Source organism: Ranitomeya imitator, chromosome 4 (genome assembly GCF_032444005.1).
Source record: "Ranitomeya imitator isolate aRanImi1 chromosome 4, aRanImi1.pri, whole genome shotgun sequence".
Lineage (NCBI taxonomy): Eukaryota > Metazoa > Chordata > Amphibia > Anura > Dendrobatidae > Ranitomeya > Ranitomeya imitator.
The window spans coordinates 92,637,677-92,649,898 of NC_091285.1; the positions used below are offsets into that span (position 1 = coordinate 92,637,677).

Genomic DNA, 12,222 nt, shown 5'->3' on the forward strand with positions numbered 1-12,222 from the left:
AAGACTCACCTCTTCCGACAAGCCTACCGCCTGCAGAGATCCTCAACCTACTGAACCACCGCACCAGCAGCTCTACCCTCTCCTAATGTATCTTCACCCATCCCCTGCAGACTGTGAGCCCTCGTGGACAGGGTCCTCCCTCCTTATGTACCAGTGTGCCTTGTTATTTGCTCATGTTTAATTGTATTTGACTATATTTTCCCCCTTTTCATATGTAAAGTGCCATGGAATAAATGGCACTATAAAAATGTATAATAATGATAATAATAATATGCAGAGCTTATCAAAATAAGACATTTCTGATATCGGAAGGATTTTCCCAGAATCTGGCATCAGAATATATATAGGCTACAGTAGCTCTGTTGTCTGACAAGATTCTTATATGACAGTTTCGTATAAGCAAAAGCATCTCCCGTAGTGTCCATTGTACTACAGAAAGTTCCTTTGGATTGGAAGAGGTGGACTATTCTTGGTCAGTCCAAAGATACTGAACAAAGATATCTTCCATTTGAGCTCCACAGCCTCAAGGGTTTGCATTTGTTGCTATAATCTGGGACACTGGATTTATCCAGGAAGTACCTCTTGACAGATAAACGTCTTTTGTAGGAATTAACAATTTGGATAGAGAAGCTTTATTGTAGTCCTTATAGACTTCATTTTGAATATTTTTAACTTAAAAATATTTAGACTATTTTGGTTTTATGAGAGTACAGGAAGTAGAATGCGTTTGTTTAATTTATGAAGAAAAGAGACGCATAGAACCCCAATCGCTCTTCTTGTTTTGAAACTGCAATCAGACCAGATTTTTTTTTATCAGACTAAGAATCATTTTCTCCAGGAATGATTGCATTAACAAAGAGCCTAAAGGTACCGTCACACTAGACAATATCGCTAGCGATCTGTGACGTTGCAGCGTCCTGGCTAGCGATATCGTCCAGTGTGACAGGCAGCAGCGATCAGGCCCCTGCTGTGATATCGCTGGTCGGGGAAGAAAGTCCAGAACTTTGTTTCGTCGCTGGATCTCCCGCTGACATCGCTGAATCGGCGTGTGTGACGCCGATTCAGCGATGTCTTCGCTGGTAACCAGGGTAAACATCGGGTTACTAAGCGCAGGGCTGCGCTTAGTAACCCGATGTTTACCCTGGTTACCATCGTTAAAGTAAAAAAAACAACCACTACATACTTACCTACCGCTGTCTGTCCCCGGCGCTCTGCTTCTCTGCTCTGGCTGTGAGCACCGGGCAGCCGGAAAGCAGAGCGGTGACGTCACCGCTCTGCTTTCCGGCCGCTGTGCTTACACAGGGCAGAGAAGCAGAGCGCCGGGGACAGACAGCGGAAGGTAAGTATGTAGTGGTTGTTTTTTTTACTTTAACGATGGTAACCAGGGTAAACATCGGGTTACTAAGCGCGGCCATGCGCTTAGTAACCCAATGTTTACCCTGGTTACCGGGGACCTCGGGATCGTTGGTCGCTGGAGAGCTGTCTGTGTGACAGCTCTCCAGCAACCAAACAGCGACACTGCAGCGATCCGGATCGTTGTCGGTATCGCTGCAGCGTCGCTTAGTGTGACGGTACCTTTATTCTCCTGGATAACAAAATTTTGAAAAGGAACATAAATGAACTGTAATTTTAGGTCTGACTATATAGTGTTGAGAATTAATTTCTTTGAGGACATTTGTGCCCACTCAAGACAAAATACTTTTAACCTTCCTCCTATCTGTGGTATGGAATCACTGTGTATTTGGTTTCTTGTTTTTGGAAGAGGGTCTTCGTAACATGAAACCTCTACTTTTCTTCGTAGGGTCTCCCCACTATTCTTGGTTCTTAGTGGTCTTTTAGGGCTGTATCTCTTCTTACGAAAGGATCTTTTAAAAGAGAATAAGACCAGACCAGGTTAGAAAAAAAAACATTTTTGCTGTCTCCAGCCTTCTCCAGGATGTCTTCTAACACAAGGCCGAAAAAGAATTCTCCTTGTTATCATATGGAACATACTTTCAATTTGCACTGTATATTCCTTGACCAACATTTTAACCATATAGCACACTTATCTGCATTTGATAGGGCTGATGACCTAGAGGCTAACCGGACATTATTTGCTGAGGCATTCGCTAAAAACCTTGCTGCTCTTGCATCATAGTGACAGAAGATGAAATGCTTTCCCTAGAGGCATTATTATTTAAATTATTTAATTGAACATGCAAGTGGTCTAGCCATACCATTAATGACCTTGCTGTACAGGTAGCTGCTATTTCTGGCAAAAAAGTATCTGCTGAGAATTCAAAAGTATTTTTTAGGTGGCCATCTGCTTTCCTATCTACCAGTTCCTTTAATGCCTCCATGTCGTCGAAGAGTAGTAATGTTTTAGAGAGTTTGGAAACTGCTACATACATTTTGGAAGCCTGTCCCAGACAGTGGAAGTGTCATCATATTTCCAATTTACTGCCAATGGGAGAAAAACTTTGTGATGCTGAACCACTACTCACGGGCAAGCTGTCAGAAGAGGTAGTCAGGAGATCCGAGGTCAGATATTTTACCATGGCGCTCACGCTGACATCAGATAGGTGAAGTGAGTTCACTGGCTGTGCACTTCCAGGACCTGTCTGATGGCACCACGAGCAGGAGAACTTTCTCAAGCTCGTGGTGCCTTCAGACAGGGAATACGAGTTCACAGGGAGACACTGAGCACACGCTGCTCAGTTTCTTTGCTGGATGGCAGACTGTATGGTCACATTATGCAACCATGTAGCCTGCCATCTAGATGTAGCAGGGCTAGACCCATTGCAGGACAAATGGATTAGCAGCATCTCTGCGGAAAGGTGAGGAATATTGTTGTTTTTTATTTTTAAGCCATTTGCAGATAACAATGGTGTCCGTGGAATGGTCGTAAGTATGGTTTAATTAACATTTATTAAAGGAATTTGTGTAATTCTTTCAATTAAAGGACTGCATTGTGGATGTCTCTGTTTTCATACAATGTGACTATGGGGTTAGTAATAGGGGAGTCTTGTTGACGCCTCTCCATTACTAACCTTGGGGCTTGATGTCACCTGACAATAAAAAGGTGATCTTAACGCCTCCCCCCAACATCTTAGAGATGTGCTTTTTCTGGGGCAGCTGTGAGCTGATGTTTTTAGCCTGGGAGGTCAGTATCCATGCCCCTTTCCTAGGCTTGTTAATGATAGGGAGACCCTACATAATTTTTTTTGGGGGTCCCCCATTTTAATATCCAATAAAGGCTAAGTATACCGCAGTGAACTGATATTAATAGCCTGGGAAGCTCCATGGGTAATACCCCCTTCCCAAGCTATAAACATCTGCCCCCAGTTGCAGCTTTCCCTCTGCTGATTAAGAATATTATGCCATTATTGCCATTTTTTCAGAAAAAAAAGTGTAATAATTAAAAGATAAAAAAAAATTGTAATAAAAGTACAGTAGGCTGCACACACTGTACTAATTGTATATGCCCCTGACATCTGTATAACTATCTATTCTATGTGAATTTAATGTATGTAATCCGTTCTATTCCGTCAGCTCCTGCAGTGATTTTACTATACACAGCACACAGTACACAGCACATGAATTGCAGGTTTTTCTTCTATCTGTGTATCTATGAAATAAATGTGTGTGTGTGTGTGTGTGTGTGTGTGTGTGCGTGTGTGCGCGTGTGTGCGTCACTGACATCTACAGGTGCTTCTCACAAAATTAGAATATCATCAAAAAGTTAATTTATTTCAGTTCTTCCATAAAAAAATGAAACTCATTTATAGTCATTACAAGCAGAGTGATCTATTTCAAGTGTTTATTTCTGTTAATGTTGATTATTATGGCTTACAGTCAGTGAAAACCCAAAAGTCATTATCTCAGTAAATTAGAATACTTTATAACACCAGCTTGAAAAATGATATTAAAATCCCAAATGTTGGTCTACTGAAATGTATGTTCAGTAAATGCACTCAATACTTGGTCGGGGCTCCTTTTGCATAAATTACTGCATCAATGTTGTGTGGCATGGAGGTGATCAGCCTGTGGCACTGCTGAGGTGTTATGAAAGCCCAAGTTGCTTTGATAGCAGCCTTCAACTCATCTGCACTGTTGGGTCTAGTGTCTCTCATCTTCCTCTTGACAACACCCCATACATTCTCTATGGGGTTACGGTCAGGTGAGTTTGCTGGTCAATCAAGCACAGTGATACTGTTGTTTTTAAAACCAGGTATTGGTACTTTTGTCAGTGTGGACAGGTACCAAGTCCTGCTGAAGAATTAAATTTCCATCTCCAAAAAACTTGTCTGCAGAAGGAAGCATGAAGTGCTCTAAAATTTACCGGTAGACAGCTGCACTAACTTTGGTCTTGATAAAACACAATGAACCTACACCAGCAGATGACATGGTTCACCAAATCATCACTGATTGTGGAACCTTCACATTAGACATCAAGCAGCTTGGATTGTGTGTCTCTCCACTGTTCCTCCAGACTTGGGTCCTTGATTTCCAAATGAAATGCAAAGTTTACTTTCATTTGAAAACAACGTCTTGGACCACTGAGCAACAGTCCAGTTCTTTGAGCAACAGTCCAGTTCTTTTTCTCCTTGGCCCAGGGAAAACGCTTCTGGCGTTGTCTATTCCTCATGAGTGGCTTGACAGAAGGAATGCGACATGTAGGCCATGTCTTGGATACGATTGTGTGTGGTGGTCCTTGAAGCAATGACTGCAGCAGCAGTCCACTCCTTGTGAATTGGCCCCCAATTTTTGAATGGACATTTTTTTGGCCTCAACCATAAACGTTACATTTGGACAGAGGTCAGCAAGATCTATGATGAAAGGAACACCATTCCTAATGTAAAGCACGGAGGTGGATCGCTGATGTTTTTGGGGTGTGTGAGCTACAAAGGCAAAGAAAACTTGGTCAAAGTTGAAGGAAAGAAGAATGCAGCATGTTATCAGCAAATGCCAAAAATTATACAAAAGAGTTTTATTTTTATTAAATACTCAAAAATTACATAGTCATACTTAATTACATGGGTCTCATCCAATATATTGTGATTAACTCCCAAAAGTGTGATAAATGACCACGGAGCGAACGTGTAGGATGGAAAAAATGAGCGTCTATAATCCACATAACAGCTCACAACAGGTGATGGTATGCCAATTCAGATACTATGTTATGGACTGCAACTGCAATTCCTCATACCTGCATAACCACATCATCCTGAGTGTTAAATCACGTGCTCATAGTTCCCTTATATATGCAATTCAATCAAGGCAATAGTTACCCATAATAATGTCCAAATCACGTTCCAACCATGGTCAGGGACCCCGACACGCGTTTCGCTTACTTGTAGTATCGCTTCCTCAGGGGGCGTGGTTTAAGTGATATTTCAGTCCGGTATAAACTGTAAGCCAATCCTGTCAGATGACCGTATGGCTGCCTATAAAACTGATTTGTTGATGTGTCACCAATTTACATGGAGCATTATATTGTCATATATAATAATCTGTACATTCTGTTTTTTTTTACAGCAACCAAAACCAGTATTAACATGGACTTTAGAGCCAGTGAGCAGACGTGGCTGACACAATTGAAGGATGTTTTTTGTGATGATCCTAAAGTGTCTCTGGTAGGAAGTAGCAGAGACAAACAGGAACTTTTAAAAAAATTAAAGGAGATTCTTAATAAAAGGATGAGGACCTGGTGGAACCGGATCTTCTTAAATAAATATTTGGAAAGAGGATTAATACCTCGAGGACTAAAGGTACCTTCACACTGAGCAACTTTCCAACGAGAACAACAGCGATCCGTGACGTTGCAGCGTCCTGGATAGCGATCTCGCTGTGTTTGACATGCAGCAGCGATCAGGATCCCGCTGTGACATCGCTGGTCGTAGCTAGAAGTCCGGAACTTTATTTGGTCGTCAGGTCGGCGTGATTCGTCATGTTTGACAGCAAAAGCAATGATGCCTGCAATGGTTTTTCATGGAGCTAACAACCAGCGAGAAAGATAAGTACGTCACTGGATCGCTCCTGCATCGTTCAGCTGTTGCCGGTGTTTGACGTCTCCTACTGACCTAAACAGCGACGCTGCAGCGATTGGCTCATTGTCTATATCGCTGCAGCATCGCTTAATGTGACGGTACCTTTAGGGTCCAGGTATTCCCTTCCTTCGAAATAGATGATGATATCTTTCGACGGAGATGGGAGGAGTTGGAAAATGGATGTTCAAGGGGATTTATGGAGTTGTTGGTACAATTGAATCAAACAGCCATTGATGGGATGGACAAAGAAATTGATGAAATCCAGATTAAATTGAAACAAGATATATCGAGTGAGATGTTGACTGCATTTAATATACAACTAGAGCAGGATTTTGCCAAATGGGAAAAGAGCATATGTGAAAATAAGGCAAAGAAATTTCAGCGAGATATTGGGGATTTGAATTCCAATACAATTTATAATTGGAATGGGAGAACCTATCGCTCTCGGGCATCCTCCCGTGCCAGGTCTGCCTCTACTGTTTCACTGGCCTCCAGTGAATAATCAATGAAAATAAGACCCAAATATTATGATTTGCGTAACTCAGGCCTTAATCGGGAGAGAAAAAATGTGAGACCAAAGAATCCTTTGAATCATCAACAGACTAAAAAGGATAAAAGAGGTCTAGAGGTAATCAATTTAACTAATCATATTCCACCAAAGATCAATTGGAAGTCCTTCAAAAGGGACTCAATTTTTCTTCAACTAACAATTTCGATTTTTTCACAGCTACCAAACACCTCTACCTCTTCGCAAGAAAATTAGTATTAAAAAAGTTGTTTGCAAAAGATGGACAAGAGTCCACTAGTGATAAAGTAGAAAGGGAGGCGCAACAGGCATTGGAGGACCTTCTTAATGAACAAACATCTAGTCACACAGGTATGTTCCCAAGTGTTTGTTATCCTAGGTCTACAAGGTTTCCCCCCATGTCTTTATGTCCAGCGGTGGAGATTTTCACCAGGTTAGTGGTACAAGATTTCAAAAAAATATCTACCAGACGCCAAAGTGACAACTTGACATCTAAACAGAGACAGGCGCTACAGGAATTAAAAAACTATGATGATACGGTGATTAAACCAGCAGACAAGGGGGGAAAAAATGATTTGTGGCCTAAATCCCTCTATGAAAAAGAGGCAATGAGACATCTGAGAGATAGGGAAACATCAGAAGTTGGATTATAATCCTTTGAATGAGTTCACTCTTGAATTAGAAACCATTCTGGAGGATGCCTTGGAACAGGGCATCATCCCTAGGAAAATATTCGATGGGTTATTAACCAAATTACCCAAAGTACCAACGTTGTATTTCATTCCTAAGGTTCATAAGAATCCCATTGACCCCCCAGATGTCCGATTGTGTCTGGTATGGGGGGGTTAAGTGACCCCATCTGTAAATTTGTGGACTTCTATCTCAAACCTTTGGTTGAGTTGCTTCCCTCCAATGCTCGTGACACATCAGACGTTCTGAGTAGGATCAATGGGATGCAGTCAGATGAGGATATGATTTTGGTCACTGCTGACATAGAGTCATTGTACACCTGTATTCAACATGAAGATGGATTGGAGGCGGTCCGCTTTTTCTTGGGGTCTGGCAGCCTGGATGGCCCTATGTGCAATTTGATTATGGAACTGTTGACATTCATCCACACAAAAAAAAATGTGTGTTCAAAGATGTTTTTTATTTGCAGCAGCATGGCACTGCCATGGGTGCGGCCTGTGCGCCCTCCTTCGCTAACCTCTTCCTGGGTTTTTGGGAGAGGGAGGTGTTTGGAGGGGGGCTCCGGGCTGCGGACCATGTGCAGTGCTGGTTGCGCTACATTGATGATTTGTTTATAATTTGGCTGGGGTCCAAAAAAGATTTACAAGAATTTATACAGCAGTTGAATGACAACAGGTTCAATATAAAATTAACATACCGTATGAGTAAGGCTGAGGTGGACTTCCTGGACATTAAGGTGGATCAATACCGTTATTTGCAGACGGATGTATACAGGAAGTCCACCTCGGTCAACTCACTGCTGCATGCCAGTTCAAGTAATCCATACAGCACTATTAGGGCCATCCCGGTTGGGCAGCACCTCAGGATGAGGCGGATCTGTTCCTCTGAATTAAAATTTGAAAGTCAAGCCTTGGATCTCCGGGAGAGATTCAAGGAAAGGGGCTAGAGTAATAGATGTATCAAGAAGGGATATTTGAGGGCTAAATCCCAGCCAAGAGATGCCCTACTGTATCCCCAACAGAAAAATAATGACGATAAGGATGAGGTTATCCGCTTCATTTCAACATTCAATGGAGAATGGACATCAATGAGAGATTGTCTTTGTAAACATTGGGGTGTTCTAAAGACGGATCCAACATTATCTAAGATTTTGACTGAATATCCAATGATGACATCTAGAAGGAGTAAAAACTTAAAAGACATTTTAGTGTCAAGTCACTATGTTCCTCCAATCAGTAAAAAGGTGTTCAGCTCAAGGGGTCCAACTATAGGATGTTTTCCACGTGGAAACTGCATTTCTTGCAAAAATATTTGTCGAGCAGTAGACTTTTAATCAGCGGATGGAAAGAGGAACTTTTCCATTAAACAGCATATTACTTGCAATACGACACAAGTTGTATATTATGCAAGATGCAGTTGTCCTAAAATATATATAGGTTTGACATCCAGGCGTCTGGGCACACGCACACGGGAGCATGTTCGAGACATCATGGGGGCAGAAACTGAGAATGATCTTTCATAATTAAAAACAGTGCCACACTATTTCAAGCAGTACCATAAATGCAATCCAAAGTCATTTTTGGTTAGAGGTATAGAACATGTACAATGCGGAATTAGGGGAGGCGATATACAGTGTCTCCTCGCACAGAAAGAATGTAGATATAATAAACTTAGTGCTAAGTGCAGTGGAGATCAGTATCATGGGTCAGAAAAGAGGCCGAGAGACAATAGGTTAAGAGTTCAAAAATATTTATAATGATATGCAGGTAAACAGCTATGACACAGCAGGTTAGTAGCAGACAGAGCTGGATAGGCAGTAAGCACGTGTGCAGACCGTGGAAGTCCAAGTATGTCAGATCCAGAGACCTGGAGACCAGGCTAGGCCTCCTAGGAGGGAGCAGTCCAGCGGCAGAGACGAGTGCAGAGCAGATCCAGGGAAGCAAGTCTTTGCAATGAAGAGATGTAGAACTGGAGACAGATGGGGTATCCCAAAGTAACGAAGAAACCAGCAAGATAGCAGTTCTTCCAGCTTGATCACAAGTCAGGAACAAGATACTCAAGCAATGAGTATATATTCAGAGCTCCCTTAAATACACTACAGACAGGAACAAGGAAAATCTGACAGGAAACAAGATGGCCCCCGTGAGGCCAATGACTCCATCTTAGGTAAGGGCAAAAGTAACTGAACTGAGGGCAAACAGCAACTAGAAACAGATATACAGTCCAAGTCCTTACAGTAGATGGATAACTATTCTTGGTACTATGACTCCGGTAGGACTAAATGAAACTCAGGGATTTTCATCCTTCCTTTGAGAAACCCCATTATGGCTGATATCTCTAATTTTACGACTCCCACATGCACTTAGAAATAGTAATTTTCCAACTTCCCTATCCTTTCCAATATCTCTGTCCTACACTATCTGGATTTTAATTAAGTGTTTTTTAAGTCTATGTGATTTTAATTTTGTTTTTTAATATTTCTAGTTTAGAGATTTATGTTCGTGATATGGGGATTAGGAGGGACAACGCTGCAAATTGTGATGCATCTGGACCACATGGAAGAACAGATGGGATGACCTATCTATGATCTGTGATACAGAGAATACCGGACGCCAGATATATGTGAGAGACATTTTGCTATACAGTGACATCAAGGACAAGACCTATATATGAATCTGTATGTTACATTGGGATAAAACAAGCGAATCCTTCTGTGGTCTTAGCTATGATTTTGATGCCTTGATGTAACTGTCCCTCTGTATCCTGCTTGTAATGTTATTATCGGGTTTTTGTATGTTACCTTTAGATAGGCATTTTAGAATTGGTTAATAGGGTATATTCATGTGTTGTAATTATTCACATAATATATGCACAATGCACTATGCACTTTATTTTATCTTGACTCAAATAGTGTTTATATATAGTAATATGCACATTGTTTATCTTTAAAGGTTAATGTATAACATTGCACGAAATGTAGTTTAAACTTTTGTTAGATTTCTGACGTTTATATTCATATTCACTACGTGCCATGTCCTGTGTTTGGCTCTTCCCAACCTTTGGTTTGCTGTCTTTCTCATGTGGACGAGGGGCATGGCTAGGCGCCGGCCCACCCACGTGACCATGGGAGGATGTTCTCTCCATATGCTCGATCGGCATGACAACAAGACACGGCATGCAAGCGCACATTGGCCGGGCATTGATAGGCGCCGGCCCGTCCATGTGATTATGGGAGGATGTTCCTTCCATACGCTTGGTCGGCATGACAACAGGACACGGCACACAAGCGCACATCAGCCGGGCACTGATAGGCAGCCGTACGGTCATCTGACCGGATTGGCTTACTATTTATACCAGACTGAAATATCACTTAAACCACGCCCCCTGAGGTAGCGATACTACAAGTACGCGAAACACGCGTTGGGGTCCCTGACCATGGTTGGAACGTGATTTGGACATTATTATGGGTAACTATTGCCTTGATTGAATTGCATATATAAGGGAACTATGAGCACGTGATTTAACACTCAGGATGATGTGGTTATGCAGGTATGAGGAATTGCAGTTGCAGTCCATAACATAGTATCTGAATTGGCATACCATCACCTATTGTGAGCTGTTATGTGGATTATAGACGCTCATTTTTTCCATCCTACATGTTCTCACCCTGGTCATTTATCACACTTTTGGGAGTTAATCACAATGTATTGGATGAGACCCATGTAATTAAGTATGACTATGTAATTTTTGAGTATTTAATAAAAATAAAACTCTTTTGTATAATTTTGGGTATTTTCTGACTCTATGTCCTCCTATAAAATTGATTTGTTCATGAGTCACCAATTTACATGGGAGCATTATATTTACTGGTGTCATATATGATAATGTTATCAGCAAATACTGGAGGCAAATTTGCACTCATCAGCTCGGAAGCTATGCATGGGACGTACTTGGACGTGACAAACGATCCAAAATACAAGGCTAAGTCAACCTGTCATTGGCTACAGCAGAACAAAGTGAAAGTTCTGGAGTGACCATCTCAGTCTCCTGACCTCAATATCATGGAGCCACTCTGGGGAGATCTGAACTGCGCAGTTCATGCTAGACAGCCCAAGAATTTACAGGAACTGGAGGCATTTTGCCAAGAAGAGTGGGCAGCTTTACCATCTGAGAAATAAAGAACCTCATCCACAAGTACCACAAAAGACTTCACACTGTCATTGATGTTAGAGGGGGCAATACAAGGTATTAAGAAATGGGGTATATGAACTTTCATTCCAGGCCATTTGGATGTTTTGGGTTGTCATTATGATTTGAAAAGAGAAAACACAGTAGTTTGACTATAAATGGCTTCACCCAACCACTAACCATGAGTGGAGAAAAAGTTTTGGTGTTATCATTTATATTCTCTGAAAAAAGGCCAATAAAGTAAAAATTCTGCTGGGGTATGTAAACTTTTGAGCACAACTGTATCTTATATATAAAGCAGATGATCAACTCAAACAATCCAGACATGAGTAAATTACCTGAATCCATCTTTATTGGCATCATTGGCATGGCAGGTCCCTCCGTTCTGGCATGGATTCTGAATGCAGCCATTGATGGGCATGTCACAGTCTCGGCCCTATAAATGTAAAAAAAGTGGAACTTAATCAGAAATGTGGACAATGATAATAAGAAAATGGAAAGTAAGATGTTTGTGCATACATCTAGATATTCTGATTATTGTACTTTTAGCTTAAGGTACCTTCACACTGAGCAACTTTAGAACGATAACGATAGTGATCCATGACGTTGCAGCATCCTGGATAGCGATATCGTTGTGTTTGACACGCAGCAGCGATCAGGATCCTGCTGTGACATCGTTGGTCGGAGCTGAAAGTCTGGAACTTTATTTCGTCACTGGATCACTCGCTGACATCGCAGAATCGGTGTGTGTGACGCCGATCCAGCGATGTGTTCACTTGTAACCAGGGT

At 41.6% G+C, this 12,222-nt stretch overlaps 1 protein-coding gene across 2 annotated transcripts in view; it reads right to left on the reverse strand.

Moving 5' to 3' along the window:
- Positions 1-12,222, reverse strand: part of SLIT3 (slit guidance ligand 3) — a 1,020,157-nt gene that overhangs the window by 90,819 nt on the left and 917,116 nt on the right. For both annotated transcript variants that reach the window (XM_069763866.1, XM_069763867.1), the window contains one exon: positions 11,772-11,869. In XM_069763866.1, the coding sequence (XP_069619967.1) occupies positions 11,772-11,869 (98 nt within the window). The remainder of the gene's footprint in view (positions 1-11,771; positions 11,870-12,222) is intronic.